At 38.6% G+C, this 18,735-nt stretch overlaps 2 protein-coding genes across 3 annotated transcripts in view; one reads left to right on the top strand and one right to left on the bottom strand.

Moving 5' to 3' along the window:
* Window positions 1–4,790, top strand: part of ADPRM (ADP-ribose/CDP-alcohol diphosphatase, manganese dependent) — a 14,055-nt gene extending 9,265 nt beyond the window's left edge. The window contains exons 3-4 of one of the 2 annotated variants that reach the window (XM_007455002.1): window positions 771–887; window positions 4,086–4,790. In XM_007455002.1, coding sequence (XP_007455064.1) covers window positions 771–887; window positions 4,086–4,396 — 428 coding nt within the window. In that variant the 3' untranslated portion in view covers window positions 4,397–4,790. The remainder of the gene's footprint in view (window positions 1–770; window positions 888–4,085) is intronic. The other variant, XM_007455001.1, reaches the window with a different exon arrangement.
* A 3,448-nt stretch (window positions 4,791–8,238) lies between these two features.
* Window positions 8,239–18,735, bottom strand: part of TMEM220 (transmembrane protein 220) — a 14,977-nt gene continuing 4,480 nt past the window's right edge. Inside the window, exons 3-6 of the mRNA XM_007455003.1 lie at window positions 18,259–18,319; window positions 16,251–16,374; window positions 14,880–14,939; window positions 8,239–8,374 (exon numbers count right to left, since the gene is read on the bottom strand). Coding sequence (XP_007455065.1) covers window positions 8,239–8,374; window positions 14,880–14,939; window positions 16,251–16,374; window positions 18,259–18,319 — 381 coding nt within the window. The remainder of the gene's footprint in view (window positions 8,375–14,879; window positions 14,940–16,250; window positions 16,375–18,258; window positions 18,320–18,735) is intronic.

Here is an 18,735-nt window from a genome sequence, read left to right on the forward strand (position 1 = left end):
ATTAAGGTAAAAGTATATTGTCCTGTTGTTCAGGGTCTGGATTTCTCACATGCCTCATGGCACATGGATTGGTGGCATTTGGTTCAAGATTCATTTATTTAACAGATATCTGAGTGCCTGATGTTCTGGCCGGGTACTTTTTCTAGGGCAGCTGTTCACAGGCGTAGGCAATACTGACAGTCCCACTTTTTTATGGATGGAGTAGAGGAAACAAGAGGAAAGTGGACGGGACAGATAATAAATGCAACAGAAATAAGTGATCAGTGCCACCAAGAAAAGAAAGTATAATATTATAGAAAACGACTAGGGGTACCATTTTAGTCAGGTGGCCAGAAATAGCCTCTCTAAGGAGAAAAGCATTTCAGCTAAGTGATGTGAAGGAGTCATCCTTGGGAAGAGCGGGTGGGGCAGAGCACTCAAGACAAAAACCAGTGCATAGGCGCAAAGCAGTGTAAGGCACTGTTACTGAAGAGCACAGAAGGGCCCATGGGGTGAAAGGGATTCTACAGTGGCTCAGTGGACATAGAAAACAGTGTGTTGTATATTCAGTGTAACGGGAGGCTGGGGAAGTAAGCAGAGGAGAATTGAGATTAGGCGTAAGATACAGTGTGATTTACATTGCTCTAAATTGTTATGGTTTCCTATTTTAAGTCAATTGCCGCCAAATGTTCCTAAAGAAAAGTACAAGTGTCCGCATGTTAGCTAAGTTTGAATGCCCAAATGAGGGAAAATCGACATTTTATGGGTCTAAATGACTAAATTCGTTTCAGGACTTGCTGAGCCCCAGTTTGTCCAGTTTAATGGAGGATTCAGCCAAGAACAGCTGAACTGGCTGAATGAAGTTCTTACATTCTCTGACAAAAACCAAGAAAAGGTGGTGATTGTGAGTAAGTATTTAAATGATTTGATTACACTGGCATTTTAGAGAATGGGTCTAGTTAGGTTTTAAAACATACTAACAATATTTAATATTGTGATATTTTTATAAAATGAAAGCTTAGTTTGAAATTTTTTATTGAGAAACAATCTGAATGTAAAATTAACATTTAAGCTTGAGTCAGGAAAGAATTGTAAAATAAAACGTCTTGCCATATATTAGAGCCTGTGAGTTGGCCCTTTAAGTTTAAAAGTAGTATTTCCCCAAATGGGTTCAATTTGTGTAGTAATACATATAAGTGAAAAACTTCATCCAGGCCCCAGACCAAATCCCAGCCTCAGGAGGCCTACCTGTGAGTGCAGTGACCTCTGCTGACGAGGTGAAAGCAAAGCTGGTGTCACGGGACGAGTGTGAGAGGCTCATCTGGCAGGTCTGTAACTGTGTCCACCATATGATTGCAAGGAAATGTGTTGTTTTCGTTTAGAATTATTTTTCACAGACATACTGACATTAGAGGTTATAGGAACCTGGAGGTGCTTAAAATAGACGTGTGTGTATGTGAGCGTGTGTGCGTATACACACACACACACACACACACACACACACACACACGAACTGAATCTGGATTTGCAGTATGGCTGGTCTACTTGGTTTGGGGGCTGAGATTAGTTCTCTCGGTTAAAATCGATGTGGCCTGATGGATGAGAATATGGTACTGAGGGTCACAGGGACGGCATGCCTTTCTGGCTCTTGTTGCTATGACCTGTGTGACTCTGGACAGATGTTGAATGTGCAAAGTGCAGTTTCTCAGTATTGTATCAAATGAACTTATGAACGTGAGATCCCTTTGAAAATGACAGGCTCTTCAGATAGTTGGTAATATAAAATTATATTTCAGGGAATTCCCTGGCCGTCCAGCGATTAGGACTCGGCGCTTTCACTGCCGAGGCCCGGGTTCGATCCCTGGTGGGAGAAGTAAGGTCCTGCAAGCCGCTCGGTGTGGCCAAAAGAAAACCATTATATTTCTGTTAATCAGTTTTTACTTATTTGTCTTTCACTGATGTGGTAAAGATATGAGATGGAGTAGGGGTATTTCTAGAATATCAAATGTCATTCAAGGCTTAGAAAATTATAAGGTGCCCTCAGGGGTTATAGGCGTGATGTGACACTGTTTGGCTTTGTAATAAGTGGTTTCCAAAATGGGATACTACTTGTCTCTGCTTTTTAGTTTTCACTGCCGTAATGTACCTGTTATTGTAGAGAATACTGAAGCTAAAAGGGACCTCGAGATCATATAGTCAAACCTTTTAATTTTAAAGATGAGGAAACTGAAGCCAAAGAGATTAAACTACGTAGGTCAAGTCATAGAGCTCCTGAGACTGGAGGCCCCTTTCGTCGTCGTCTTCCTCCGTACCGTATTCTTCCCGTTTCTTTGCAGTTCTGTCAGTGCACCTGTCTGCGTTAGCATCTCGTACATTTCTTCCATTTTGCTCTAAGCTCAGACACTGGATGAACAACTGAGTGCCTCGGGTTCTCTTTAGCAAAGTTTAAAATGGCTAATAGACATTTTCTTTTGTTTCTGTTTGCTTCTCCACTTTCATTTTGGCTTCTCGGAAGTATTTGGCCTACTCAGGTTTTGGCCATGCAGTTGGAAGGATAGAATCGCTATTAGCTGAGATATGGAACACTGCACTAGGAGGGGTTTGGGGTGAAGAGTTCAGGAGTTCAGGTTTGAAAATATTAAGTTGCAGATGCCTATTAGACATTAGGAGAGATACTGAGTAAGCAGTAGGGACATATGAGTCCGAAATTCAGAATAGAAGTTTGGGCCAGATATATAAATGTGGAAGTTGAAAGAATACAGATAGTATTTAAAACTGTAAATTACTAAGAGATCACCAAGCCATTAGGTATAGACGGAGTAGTGAAGCCTGAGGACCAAGGCTTCGGGCACTCCTGACAGGACACTAGGGAAGTGAGGAAGCAGCAGAGTGAGGGTCAGAAGCCGTTGAGGTTGGGAGAAAACTAGGGGGACAGCGGTGTTCTGGAAGCCAAGCATTTCAAAGAGAAGGGAGCGACTAATCGTGTCTGATGAGTCCAGCATGGCATCTGGGTCTACAAAGTCACACAGCCTCCTGGGACTCTCAGCCCTTATCACAGCTTGAAGAGTGTGTGTGTGTGTGTGTGTGTGTGTGTGTGTGTGTGTGTGTGCGCACGCGCACGCGCTCTGTTACCTCCCCTTTTTTTACTTGTATTATAAACTAATAGATATTAAGCAGAATAAAATTTCAGGATAAAAATAAACAGTAATAGAGAAAAAAGGAAAATGATTTAATGGGAAGAATCAAAGACCAGTGAGCTGTTGTACCTGTACGTTGGAGTGAAACCGTGGCCTGATGTTGATGTGGCCTCGTAGGTGCCTTGAGATCAAGAATTTGAAATTCTCTCGGCTGTATCTCCGGTGGAAGCTAGTATGAATGTTCCCTGCTTTAACTTAGTTTTCTCATCTGTAAAATGGCTATGGCCACCTTGATCTCATGGAGGTATTTCAAGTAGCATAAGTCAGTTCTTTATAAACCATTGAGTGTTTATATAAATGACATATATATATATATATATATATATATATATATAGTGATTACAAAGTTAGAGGATGAATGTGCAGGTTTGTCATCTGAGCAAGAGGCCATCCAAAACTAGAGGAAGGGAAGCCCAGATAAATTATATATATATATATATATATATATATATAAAATCCATTGGCCCATCCCTAAACTGTTCTTTTACTTGGGAGTAGCTCTTTCTGTGTGTGTAACACTCATACATCTTAGGGAAATCAGTGAGACTGGATTCCAGTGCAGCATCTGCCTGATCTCTGGCTGCCTTTACGGACCGCCCTGACCAGGATGCCCTCAGTCTCCCGTGGTGGTGTTTGTGCATCTTGAGACTTTGTAGGCCATAGATCTCAGGGTTTCTGCATATACAGCAGCCTCTCTCCCCTTGGATGCAAACTGTCTCGCCCTTCTTTATGCTCCAGAAACGTGGCTCTAGATTATCTAGTTTTTCATGTATGTGGATTCTCTCTGGTCTTGGTCCATGTGAGTAGCAATACACATTTTCTTTATCCTGAGTACTAGTTTTTAGCCTTTTTTTGGTGAAAGAGGAATTTCTTAATTGGCTCATAACTCTTCTTCTCTTTAACTAACAGGCCATCTTCCCATTTATCCCGAGGCCTCTGACAGTGTGTGCCTGGCCTGGAATTACAGAGACGCCCTGGCAGTCATTTGGTCTCACAAGTGTGTGGTGTGTTTCTTCGCCGGTCACACTCACGATGGTGGCTACTCTGAGGATCCTTTTGGTGTGCACCACGTCAACATAGAAGGGGTTATTGAAACGGCTCCAGACAGCCAGGCCTTTGGCACAGTTCATGTCTATCCTGACAAAATGGTGCTGAAAGGGAGGGGCAGAGTTCCAGACAGAATTATGAATTACAAGAAGGAAAAAGCTTTCCATTTTTAGTGTGATTTTATTTGTTTACTTTTATAGAAAGAGACTGACTTGGCTTTGTGGGTTTGTTCCGCCTTCCTCTCCCCACATCCTGAGTCTCATTGTTTAGTATTCTGTTTGCATAACAAATAGCCATAACTGACTTCAATGTGTGTTAGCTCATAAGATATTCTGAAATGTCATTTTTGGATAATATATCCCGTGTTGAAAATTGGAAAGGAAATGAATGAAAGTAGCATGAATAAACCAGGGAGGAGACTGAGGTGGGGGGGGGATACAGTCCTCCAAACAGACTCTATTCAGCCTTACCTGAGGTTTTTTTACTTTTTACAAGGAGAATGTATTCATTCACTGTATTAGCTATGTAAGTTAAAATTCATAATAAAAAAGAAATAAAATAAGCTCAGGTAAAGTTTTTCCGTTTACCCAGTCGTGTGAATGAGCTTTAGACATTTTTTGCTCAGAGTACCCATCATATTTGTACTTTTATAGGTTTATACTCCTGTTTCGTAAGCCAAAAACATCACCAGTTACTTCACAGGTGAACGAATAGCACCCGCATTCACACAGGTGAATGTGTGGTCTCCCTTGTGAACCTCTTGTGAGTTCAGCCAAATCAGGACCAAGTGCCAGTGCAGCTGTGTGCCTGCCAGCATGTCTGTTTGGGCCCCCAGCTGGTGCTATAGGAGACTATCGTAGGTAAATGAATTTACCCTTGACTCCCTTTATAGACAAACGGGGCATGTTTAACTGAGCTGTCATATATTCTAAGACTTATTTGCAGAAACACTTACTCAGTGGCAAATGGGGACTGTAGAAAAAGTTTGATTCAGGGCCTGAAAAACAGGAAGACAAAAGACCAGTACTAGTCAACGTAAGTGTGTCTGCTGAGTACCGAAGCATTGTGGGGCTACAGAGGCATATCAGTTTCCGCTGGCTGCTGTAACAAATTACCACAAACTTCGTGGCTTAAACAACATATATTTGTTCTCTTACAGTTCTGGAGGTCATAAGTCTTAAATCGTCTTCACTGGGCTGAGATCAAGGTGTTATCAGGGCCATGCTCTCTCGGAGGCAGAATCGGGTTTCCTTGCCTTTTCCAGCTTCTAGAGCTGCATCTCTTGCATGTCTTGGCTTATGGCCCCTTCCTCCATCTGCAAAGCTAGCAATGCAGCTTTTTCCAGTCTCTTGCTGCTTTGTTGTCAGAATGCCTTTCTCCCCTTCCGTCTGTAGTGAAATATCCCTGCGCCTCCCTCTTATATTGTAATTACATTGAGGGCCCACCCAGATAATCCAGGATAATCTTCCCATCTCAAGATCCTTAATCACATCTGGGAAGTCTATTTTCTGATATAAGGTAACATTCAAAGGTTCTGGGGATTAGGACCTGGATACCTTTGAGGGTCATTATTCAGCCTACTGACGTGACTATAATGCGCTCCCTGCCTTCACTGACTTTCCACAAGTGAGAGAGAGAAACAACCCTGCATACAAACGTATGAAGAAAGGACAGTGGCAACATGGAGGAGGGATTTATTTTTGTTTGAAGGGAATAGGGATGACTTGAAGAAGGAAGAAAAATGGTTTAAATAGGTGTGCGGGTGCATTTCATGTAGACAGAACAGCGTAGCATCACAGGATATGCTGAGTTCAGGAACTGCAAGTAATGCTATGAGGATTCACCAAACGGCGCTGGGGGATGGCAGGCGGTAAAGCAGGAAAGGACAAGCTAGGGCTACGTGGTGAAGAGCCTGAGTGACGAGCCAGAGTTAGAACTAAACTTGTCAGGCAGGGAGGAACCCTCCGGTGTGTGAGCTGGGGAATGTGTGAGGAAATTTGTGTCAATTCCAGGCAGTGGATAATGAGAGGCTGATATAGGAGAATGACAATGGGGAGAGAAAAGATTGTGAGGGTGGGAGGACAGAGATTTTGACAATAGAACTATTAAACTTACTAATAATACTTAAATTCAATTGAAAAATAGAGTTGAAAAGCAATTTCAGTAATACTCTTCAAAAGGCAGTACTTTACCAAGTTACTGCCTTTTACGTGCTTCTGGACATATGAGAGGAACTGTGTATATTCACAAAATTCAGTGTTATATGGGAGATGCAAATATGATGAAAGTGTATTTTGGACATTACTTAAAAAAAAAAATTGAAACATTACAGTCTTTTAAGCACAGAATCAGGCATTACTTGGAGGATGGGTAGGTCCTATATAGAATTTGGAAATAAATCTGTTTCTTCATGTCTGACTAATAGTTATACTAACGGAGGTATAAAAACCATAAATATACCAGAAAACTGAAATCCTTTATTTGTATTTCACTGACCCTTAAAATAAATTTTACTTTAATTGCTTTAATATCAACTAGATTGTTTTTCCTTTACCCTCTAAATCTTGATAGAGAATTTCTGACTATCCAGTGGCCATATGTAAAACAAAAAACATGCCTATCTCCTTTAACAAATATTTATAAAATACTTAATATCATATCAAAGGCTATAAAAATAGGCAAACTACCAGACTCATTTTCACTCTACTAATACTTTTTGAGTCAGATATTTCCTAAATCTCATGAAACTGTCTCCACTATGGAGTTTGATGCTAGCATATGTAAAAGAGTTGCCGTCCAGATGCTCTAAGACAGCACTGACCAACAGAAATGTAATGTGAGCCACATAAGTAATTTGAAATATTTTAGCAGTCACATTTTAAAAAGCAAATAGAAATAGATAAAATTAATTTTAATTATGTATTTTATTTACCCCAATACATCTAACATATTATTTTAACATGTAATCAATATAAAAATACTTTACATTCTTTTTTATACTAAGTCTGTAAAATCTAGTGTATATTTTATACTTGTAATCCGTCCATTTGGACACTAAATTTTCATTGGAAATACTTGGTCCGTATTTAGATATAAAATTTGCAGCTGAAGAAGTAGGTTCGCATATCCAAGTTGTTCCAAACATACTTGAAACGAGTGTTCCAAACACACTTATAAGTTTTCTCGTAACTGAATTGATGTTTTTAAATAAAAATGAAAAAATTCAAACTTCTTCAGTGCCCATTTCAAGCGCTCAATACAACATGCAGCTAGTGGCCACCAGACTGTACAGCTCTGAAATGATCTTCTCTCCAGGGCTACTTTTGACATTAAAATATGTGTCTAGATTTTTGGTCTTATTTTTCATTTAAAATGTAATTAATATTCTCTCTCTCCTTCTTTTTGGTCCCACATTCCTTTATTCTAGCTAACTTTCTTTCCAAGACATGCTTGTTCAATTGGCTCATCTGGAGTCCTCATTTAATTCACGGCGCTGTACCAGTTCAGTATACTGAGGTTAGTTCAGGGGTACAGCCCTCTCCTGAACTCTTTCTATCATTACCCAAACGCTGCTTCCCTCTATGTTATCAGGCGCAGCCCTTTGTCAGCTCTTTATATTTTGAATGCTCTCATATTATCTCGGTTATAAACCTTGCAACTATATAAATAAGTAGGAGGTCTGGTAGTAACCCTATTTTATAGATAAAGAATTATCCACGGGAGGTTTACACATTTGCCCAAGTCACATGGATAGTGACGTAGCTGAGTTAGAATTTATATTTCTGAACTTTTGTTTTGCCTTTTCCACTACACTGTGACACAACAGAATGTCAGACTCCTCCTCTTACTAGTCCCTTCCGGTCCTGTGTTGTAGGCAGCCTAACTTAGGATTTTTAAAAAAAATCATCTCTAGTATTAACTCAAATTACCTGAAATAAATTCCTAGGAAACTGGCATGTTACAATCATGTTTACAAAAAATTGTAAACTCTCATTTTAAGAACAGGATTCTTCATTTAAATTACTGTCTTGCAATGAGTTGGCCAGGAGGACCGCATCTCTTTGTTTATATATACATAGACCCATGAGATCAATGGGAAAAGAGCAACTATGATAGCAATAGCCAACTGAATTCTTCCACCAACTGGGTTCCTATAAAGACACACAAAAATTATTATAAATAACAATCCAATAAAAATTATGAATTGCTTTGGTAATGAATATGAAGATTGATTTTACTAAAACACATCATTACATTTTTGTACGGTCTTTTTAATTTTTTAAATTGAAATATAATTCTTATATTTCATATAAGAATTATATAAGAAATATAATTCTGCATTTCAGCGACCTCAGTTGAAGGTCATTGATAATGTTAAAGTGGATCTTTACATAATGATTTTTGTGTCCTGTTTAAGAAAACTTTTCTTCCCCAAGGTCTTAAGGATACTAGATTATCTTCTCTAAAAGTTTTATTGTTTTGCTTTTCACATTAGATCTATAATCCACCTAGAATTGATTTTTATGAAAGTTTTAAGGTGTAGGGGTTGTTTCACTTTTTTCCATATGGATATTCAATTGCTCCAGCACTATTTATTGAAAAGATTGCCTTCCTTTGCTACCCCGGAGTGCCACCATTGTCCTAAGTAAAGGCCATATACATACACACACACACACACACACACACACACACACACACACACACATATAGATAGATAGATATAGATATAGATATAGATATAGATAGATAGATCTGTTTCTAGGTTCTATTGTTTCATTCATTTATTTTTCCAGTATGGGTTTATCTTATACTGCCATAGGATAATTATTTAGGTGTTCTTTATTTTAATATTGAGGTCTTTAATTTCTCCCATAATGTTTTACAGTTTTTATAGTTTTGTATGCAGAGATTTTGCACATCTCTGCTAGATTTATTCCTGGGGAGTTGATTTTTTGATGCTATAAATGGTAACTTTTTGTTTTTATCATTTTCTGTTGCTTGCTGATAAAAATAGTTGATTTTAGTATATTGACCTAGTATCCAGCCATCATGCTAAACTCGCTTATTTGAATAACTTTTTAGATGTTTAGAAATTTTCTACATATGTGATTTTGTCATCTGTGAATAAGGAACATTTAATTTTGCCTTTCCAGTCCTTGGGGGCTTTTCTTTCTTTTTCTCGCCTTACTGTACTGGCTATAGGACGAGAGATAGAACAGTGTTGAGTAGAACCAGTGGCAACAGTGGCTACGTCTCATTCCTGATCTCAGAGGAAAAGTTTTCAGCTGTTCACCATTAAGTATCATGCTGTGGTATAGATACCCTTTAACAGGGTAAGTTCCTTTCTAAGTCAATTTTTATGAGCTTTTATCATGAATGGATGTTGAATTTTATCAAATGCTCTTTTTGTATAGGCTGAGAAGATAGTTTATTTTCTTTCATTCTGTTAATGTAGTGAAAAACACTGGTTGGTTTTCAAATGTTAAACTAACTGTATTCCTAGAATAAACACAACTGGGTGGCTGGGTCATGAATTGCAGGACTGATTTGCTAATGTTTTTGTTTTTTTATTTTTTGCTAATATTTTGTTTAGGGTTTTTCCATCTGTGGTCATGAGTGAGATTGCTGTGTAATTTCTTTTTTCTTTCGTTGTTTTTTTTTTTTTTTGGTTGGGGGGTGGGGTAATGTTCTTGTCAACTTTTGGTGTCCAGATTTTTCTGCCCTCATAAAAGAAATTGGAAAATGTTTCTTCTTTTTCTGTTCTCTGGAAGAGTCTGTTGAAGGTTGGCATTATTCCTTCCTTAAATGTTAGGTAGAATTCTGCAGTTATGCCATTTGGTCTAGAGTTTTCTTTCAGGAAAAGTTTATATTATGTCCTCAGTTTCTTTAATAGTTATGAGACTGTTCTGAGTATTTCTTCTTGTGTCAGTTCTGGTAAATTGTATCTTTCAAGGAATTTGTCCATTTCATCTACATTTTCAAATTTATTGGGGAAAAGTTGTTCATAATATCCTCTTACGATTTTTGCAGTGTCTGTTACATGGGTAAATATCTTGGTCTTTTTCATCCGAGATTAGTTATTTTTGTGCCTTCCTTTCCTTGCTCTCACTCTAATTATTTTTCCTTTTTTAGTCTTGCCAGGGTTCATCAGTGTTATTTATCATTTCAGAGAATGAATATTTGGCCCTCTTACTCCTTTATTTTTTAATGTTGATTTTTTCATTTCATTGGTTTCTGCTTTTATATTTATTTTCTTGTTTCCTTGGGCTTAATTTACTGTTCTTTTACTAACTTCTTGAACTGGAGAGTTCCTAACTTCTTTGAAGCTTAGCTCATTGCCTTTCGGCCTGCCTAGTTTTTGTTTTGTTTTAATATATGTATTTAATGCTATAAATTTCCCTCTAAGCCTGCTTTTTAGCCACATCCCACAAATTTTAATATGTAGTCGTCTCCTTATCATTCAGTTGAAAATATTTTCTAATTTTCATTGTGATGTGTTCCAAATGTTATTTGGAAATATATTTCCTAATTTCCAAACATAAGTGGCTGTCTAATTATTATTTTTGTTAATGATTTCTAGCTTAATTGCACTGTGGTCAAAGAACATACTCCATAAGATTCCAGTTCTTTGAAATTTGTTGGAACTTATTTCATGGCTCAACATAAAGTCTTTTTGCAAATGTTCAACGTTTACTCGAAAAAAAATGTGAAATCTGCCATTCTTGGTGCTGGTATTCTATATATGTCCTTTAGGTCAAGTTTCTTATTGTGTAGCTCAAATTTTCTATATCTTTATTGATTTTTAAAATCTTCTTGTTCTATTAGTAACTGAAAGAAGTATATTAAAGTCTCCCAAAATGACTGTAAATTTTTTAGTTTTTCTTTTTCGTTCTGTCCATTTTTATTTTATCTATTTTGAGGCTATTTTATTAGTTATGTATGCTTTTTAATAAGTGGTGTCGAGATCACCAGAGACCCAAAAAGGAAAAAGATAATATTGGATCCGTTCTTTTTGCTGTTAACACTAGGATAAACTCTCAATCGGTCAAAGATTTAAATGTAAAAATGAAACCATACATGTATTAGAAGAAAACTTAGGTAAGTTACTTACAATCTGAGAGGAAGGAAAGTTTTCCTAACTATGACTCAAGATCCAGAAGCAATAAGGGAATGGACCGATAAATTTGGTCACATTAAAAAAAGCTTTTTTTTCATGGCAAAGTGTACTTTGCATAAGCAAAGTAAAAGGACAATAAGAAACTGAAAAATAAATTTTTCAGCTTATACCACAGACAGAGGGTTAATGGCCCTAGTATGTAAAGAGCTTCTAAAAGTAGAGAAGACCAACAACCTTAGAAATTGGTTAAACCTATACTCTCAGAGATGAACCAATATTTATAGAAAAAAAAAAAGCAAATGGCTCTTAATCATATGAAAATATGCTTACCTTTGCTCCTAATAAGAGAAATACAAATGAAAACTACCCATTTCTCAACTATCCAATTAGTAAAAATTCAAAAATTTGACAATACACTTTGTTGGCACTATTTTGAATCGCAAAAGATTGGATACAACCTGAACAGTAGAGGACTGGATGAATATACTGTGGACCTATCAGCAGAATAAGGAAAGTCTTTATATACTACAGGGTGATCTCCAGGATCTAGTAAGGGGAAATCAAGAATACAATTTTGTATAATATGCTACCACTTATCTAAGACAAGCAGGAATACCAATGAATGTACATATTTGCTCCATTAAGAAACCATGGAACGGGGCTTCCCTAGCGGTGCAGTGGTTGAGAGTCCGCCTGCTGATGCAGGGGACGCGGGTGCGTGCCCCGGTCCGGGAGGATCCTGCGTGCCGCGGAGCGGCTGGGCCCGTGAGCCATGGCCGCTGAGCCTGTGCGTCCGGAGTCTGTGCTCCGCAACGGGAGAGGCTGCAACAGTGAGAGGCCCACGTACCGCAAAAAAAAAAAAAAGAAAAAAAGAAAAAGAAACCATGGAAGGATGAACCATAAAGTTGAAAAAAGTTTCACCTATAGAGAAAGGGAGGACATAGGGTTGGGGGATAGAGAAGTTAGAGTTCTTTGAATGTACTCTGTCTTGTAGATTTGACTTTGGAACCACGTAGATGTTTTATATAATTATAAAACAAAATTAATATATTTTTAATAAAGTATCCCTAGAAATTGAAAGTCAAATGAAATAAATGAACTTAACTCTCTATTCACTTGGTGGGATTAGCACACAGAGTTACTATTCCAAGTAATTTGAATGTATACCCCTTAGAGAGATGTTCCCTAGAAACAGCAACACAAAATACCTATTTTCAGTAATTATATTGTTATTCTGAGATTGTGTTTGTATTGTGGGATGAGTCAGATGAGTTATGTTGAGGTCACTGAGACTAGAGATTTTTTGACATGATTAAAAGTAAATACAGATTTAAGATTGCTGATAAGGTCAGATGAAAACTTGTGTTCCTGAATTTGAATTCTAGGATCGATATGAACTCATAAGGGATTTTATCTTTAACTATATATGTAAAAAAAAACCTATATATATATATACCTCTTTATATATGTAATATACACACATATACATATGTATACATATATATTTATGACACACATACATATATATACATACCTATGCACATATATGTGAATTTTCCTAGTTCTGCCCGCTAAAAGAACCCAACTCAACCCAGCAGCAGTGAGCACCATCTGTGCCCAGAATGTGACCTCTAAATACCATTATTACCTACTGAAAGTAATGAGGGCTTTTTGGAAAAATGGTTGATTCCAGGTCTGGGGCATAAAATGTACAATCTTAGCTTGGAACATTTTGTCATACCAGAAAGCAAGGAAGCAATCAACGTTTACTAGGGTCGTGTCAAACAGAGTTCTGGTGCCAACCTGAGTAAGTGCCCCTGGTCAAAGATGAGACAGTTTAAGCAACTGCCATGGACTGAGAAACATCAAATATCTTGAAATCCATGACTTTATAATGGTATTATTAAAAAAAACAAAACGCATCGGTCACTTTTGGAAGGTGCCCAGGCAAGAAAAACTCATTATTCTGAAAACTGGTAAATTAAGAGAGTCAACTCCTTTTCCTCTTATGATCTGCGTCTGAGTAGTCCAAGAATTGATAAGTGGAACTTTTCCAGATAATAATCAAGGAGTGGTATACTTAGATTATGACCATTTTGCAACTCAAATGAATTAGTGGATTTAGGCAGTGATCATCAAAGATTTTATATTAACATTACAGAGAGACAGCTAGGTGTTATGCACATTATGATGGAAGTACATAACACCACCCGTGAAGTGGTCTTGCTTAGTGACGATGATGGTAAGAAGGAGGAGGAGGAGGACAAGGCGACCGGAATCTGGCCAAGTTTCTAGATCTTGCCACCAATTTACAGGAAACGTGAAGCACAGAGGAACCAGCATTTATAATACAATTGTGAAAATATAAACATTGGCTGGAAAACTCCCAATACTGAGGAATTACTGTTTTATTTTTGTGTGTGTGATGATGGTAGAGTGGTTATTTTTTAAGTGCTTATCTTTTAGAGAGACATACTGAAATATATAAAACATAAAACAGCATGTTGTTTGAGATTTATTTCAGAATAATCAGGGCAGTGACAGATGATACAAGATTGGATGTATAATGATAGTTGTTGGAGCTGGGTGATGAGTACGTCTGATTCATTATATTAGTCTCTCTGCTTTTGAATGTGTTTGAATATTTCAAAATAAAAAATTAAAGCAGAATGTTTTTTGAATTGCCAAAAAAGTCCTCCTTTTTTCTAATGCTGACCTTAAAATCTGCTTTTTAAAATTAAACTGTCTATACTGGCTTCCGTTTTGTTGGTGTTTGTATAGTATGTTCTTTCCGTCTTTTGACTTTCAGTGTTTCTGTTTCTGTATATTTGTGTTCTCTTTTGTAAGCAGTGTTTAGTTTTTAATCTTTTATCCATTTTGAAAACCTTTATTGGAATATTTGGAACAATTACATTTAATGTAGTTTCTCATATATTTGAGTTTAATTCTCTGTCTTAACATCTGCTTCTTATTTTTCCCATCTGTTCTTTTTCTCTCCTCCTTTCCTGCCTTCTGTACTCCTTTTCTTTCAGTGGTTACCCTAGGGATTACCACATGAATCCTTGACTTATCAAAATCTAATATAAATTGATACTTTTACCCTTCCCAGATAATTCAAGGGCCTTAGAACACTTTAGCTCCATTTATCCCCTTCCAGCTTATATCCTACAGTTGTCATGTATTTTTTATTTTTCTATTATTGTTTTATAAAGTTAATATTCACTTACATGTACCCACAGTTTTATATATTTTGTTTGCTATTCACTTTTCCCTAAATATCCAAGCATCCTTTTGAGATCACTTTCCTTCTCTCTGGAGAATAGACTGGCAACTACCTGTGATGACACAGGAAACTGTGGTATTCATAAAAGTATGAATGATCATGAAACACTGAACCGACTCTTGTTAGCTTCCCTTGTGAAAAGCAAAGATTTCTCTCAGAAGATTCCTGTTTACAGTTGTGTCAATATTCTCACGTACCTACTTGATCTGACCAACCTTAAACGCATCTGATTTTAACAGTTGAGTTGAAAACTTACTTTGATGAGCTGTGGCACAGGCTCAGCCATGCTGTGATAATCACCAGACCAAAGAGCTCCCTATAAAATAGCATAGATTTCATATTTTGAAGTGGCTGCGAAGTGTCATTTTCTCCCTGACACCTGATTCTGCTGATTGTCTGATGACTTCCTCCAAGATGTATAGCATCTACAAAATATTTTCAAGTCTAACCATGACTCATAAATTACTTTTTTCAGATCTTTTAAAGCCCTATATGAAAATAAATTTCATCTTATGAGGCAGGTAAGAACTTCATGACTGTTCCCCAGTTTATAGGTGAACAGAGAAACAACAACAAAAAACAAACAAAAACATATATAAATCACTTACTTCACGTCATGGGGAGGAATACCACAACCAAGAAGACAATCCCAGATTTGATCAGGCACTCTTTTCACATTGTTTTAGAGGGGTCACTGTCAGGCAGGTTGAGCTCAAATCAGTCATTTAAGCACAGATTGCAGGAGATTGGGTCACGTCTTAGTGGAGTGGAATGACTTGTAGTGTGAGTCTAATGATTTTGGGGTGGGCATATGCTTCTAGAAATATGTGTTAAAAGGTGGTATCTTTTACATAGCGTAGCAAATAATAGTATTTGGCCAAATACCACCAGAAGCCCCCACTTTGATTTCACTGCGCCTCATGGGCTTCAGGTTGGTGGAGGTGATTGAAACCATTTGGTCCGCATTCCCATCAACTGACCCAACCTGATCTAGTTTTCCAAAGATTAGGGCCTGTAATGTAGCAGCACCTCACCAGTGGGACTTAAGCTACAGGTCTCTCAACTTTGGTGTTGGCAGATGTTACCAGTGGGATAGAAAGGAAAGGAGGGGGCTGTTCGTGAGACCAGGGAGTCAAGGGTGGGAGGAAGCAAAGGAGGAGGTGATAAAACAAGAGCCAATGGTGGTGACAAAAGGAGAGGACGTGAGATATATAAGGGCACGGCTGGCAGAGGTTGACCTCTGATGGGGCTGATCACACGCGTAAATAAGATTCTGGCTTGAACCAGGACTGAATCCGAAGGCTGATGGAGTTTTCACCTCATTAGACCGGACTGAATGTTACTGTATGTGATCCTTGCTCGTTACAAGGGGGTCAGGGTCCAACTGCCCGACGATAATATAATGCAACGTGTAGCAGTGATCACAGGTTTGGTAGGCAGTGCTGGCTTTGAATCCTGGCCCTATCATTTCCTCAGTTTCTTCAGCTTATAGAGGAGATAATATCTTCCCTGCTTCTTACGGTGTTGGGGGAATGAAATCATCGTCATGCACAGATAAGGTGTCGTAAAGGAACAGATTTCTCAGTTCTTCCCCACCCCTTCCAAAGAGCAAAAAATCACTGCTCACCTGCCTTCTTCCTCATGCAAGATGTTCTGTTTTGTATGAAGCAAGAGGTTGTATGCCAAGCCAACACCCCACACGATACAGAAGAATATGTGTATTGCAGAGACACTCTTCCAAATAAAGTCACCTAAAAACAGATATCCTGGTGCTGTTAATCGTGGAATCACATCCCAGAGAAAAATGGTCTCTTTGTATTGCTTTGCCATAATCTGCCTTCAAGTAAAGCATTCAGAAAAGGCTGGGGGTTTTTTGTTTCGATTTGCCCTCAAATCAAAAGGTTAAAACAGTACTTATAAATTTAAGCGGACATTTTATTATTTTGGTTGTCCAGCATCTCCCCTTCCTATGATGACGACCCTTATTTTTTCTGGGGATCCACCCTTCCCACACTCGTGGTCTATGTGTCCCAGACAACTGGACCTTAGCGAGGACAATCAATGTATTCCAGCCCCTCAGTGACAGTGATTTGTCTCAGGATAAACAGATAACGAATCAGGGCCAACAACTCCATTCTGAGCTTTTGTGGAGCTGTTATCAGGGAAGTGGCTTCTAGATTCTGTTGGAGCCAGCATGGTGAAGCTGTGACCTTTGTGTGGCAGGGCGGCCACGTGGAGCCCAGGGCTGAAGTGCAGTAGATGTGGAACTAAGACTGCAGACAAATTTAAGTTCTGAGCCGCCACCAGTGCCTGAAGCCAGCACCATCCCAGCCTTTTCAGTAAAGGATCCCAGTACATCTCCCTTCATCTTATAGGCCATTTGAGTTGAGTTTTTTTCCTTGCTTGCAACTAATGGAGTCCTAACTGATACACCTTGAAGATGTAAACAGAGATCTAGGGGCCTTGTACAAGGAGCCCGAGCATCTGGGGGATGGGAATTTTCCCCACCCAGCTGGGAATCATTAGTCCTTATTCTAAGGCCCTGAGAATTTTCAAGCCCCACTAGTAGAAGCTGATTTAAAGAAAGTGACAAATAACCTGCTGGACTAACATTCCCCATTAATAAGAGAATGTTAGTAAACAATGTAAAAAAAAATTTTTTTTTTTCTGTTCTAAGACACTGTTTCATAGAAGGAAACTGTCCAACTAAGGTTTACTGAGTTTTTAGGGCCATAAAAGGTGAAGCAGCTACATTGTGCCCCTAACTGAGTAGGTGGCCTGTGGGCAATACAAACTGCTATTTTAAGTGAATTTTTTATGTGTGTACTCACCTGGGATATACATGTCAGGAATCCAAGGAGCAGGTTACAAAACAAACATATGATAAAGCCTCTGTGTTAGAGCCATTCACTGACTCAACAAACATTAGGTACCTGCCATATTCCTGGCCATGTTTAAGCTAGGCTTGGGCAAAGATGGGTTAGACATGATCCTTTCAAGGGGCTTACAGCCTAGATGGAGGAAACATATATAAAAGTGTGCAAGAAATTGCTGGAGTTACTGTGATGGTACATAGGAGATTAGGGAGAGCAACATGTATCAGTGAAAAATCTAAAGATTTGTTATAGACATTATAGACAGTTTCTCTACAAAAGCAGCAGTTCAGATCCATAGGCGTTGAATGATTCCAAAATCAGAAAATGACTAATGGGAGTGGTACTGGGAGAGGACCTGTATAGAGTAGATGCATAATAGACAATGATGCACCACTAAGTATGGAGACAAGGTGAGCAGTTTGATTGCCGCCCATCTTCCATTAGCTTGGTGGCCGAAGAAGTCAACGTGGTGACTGAAGCCCTTCTCTCAGGGGCTAAACGGCATAACTACTGTACCACATCAGTATGAGATCCTGGGTTCCAAATTGATAAAGACTGTCTTAGTATGGCACGGCCTTATCAAGTTTTCCTGAAGATGGGTGAGGACGATCTAGATTAGAATTCACCTCCTCTTATGATCATAAGGGAGAAGAAAGACATGGAGAGCTCCAGTTTTCTCCTGGGGGTTGGCAGATAGACTCTCGTCATTGAAAGGAAATCAGATTTGCTGTATCTCCATTCAGAATCCAAGGTTCATACCTGTGACAAGAGGGTTAAGTCCAACAAGCAGGGTCAGACCGGCAGGAACGGTATACACAACCTGTTAGCAGAAAAAGAGGAAATTATGTGGGTTAAGAAGGATGCCCAAAAAGAGAGAGAGAGAGAGAGAGAAAAAAGGATGCCCAAAAAAAGAAAAAAAAAAAAAGAAAAAGAAGGATGCCCAGTATAGGAGGTGTTCAGAGGTGTGTAGGGAGTAAAGAAAGATGACAGCAGTGGCCACCACACTCCATGACTTACCTCTAGCTTTCAGTAGCAGCTGAGGAAGTGGTGACCTCTGCCTTATGGCATTTACCGTGTCAGGCTGTAATTCTATCTGCCTTCCTCCTAGACTGTAGGCTATTCCAGGAAAGACTTCTCCATCTTCAAGCTCTAGCATTGAGCAGAGTTTTGGTCTCAAGACACAGTGACCTCCTAATCTCTCCCAAGCAACATCCATGCCTAAATGGCCTTTCCCTA

The sequence above is a fragment of the Lipotes vexillifer genome, unplaced genomic scaffold (genome assembly GCF_000442215.2).
Source record: "Lipotes vexillifer unplaced genomic scaffold, Lipotes_vexillifer_v1.1 scaffold1233, whole genome shotgun sequence".
NCBI lineage: Eukaryota > Metazoa > Chordata > Mammalia > Artiodactyla > Lipotidae > Lipotes > Lipotes vexillifer.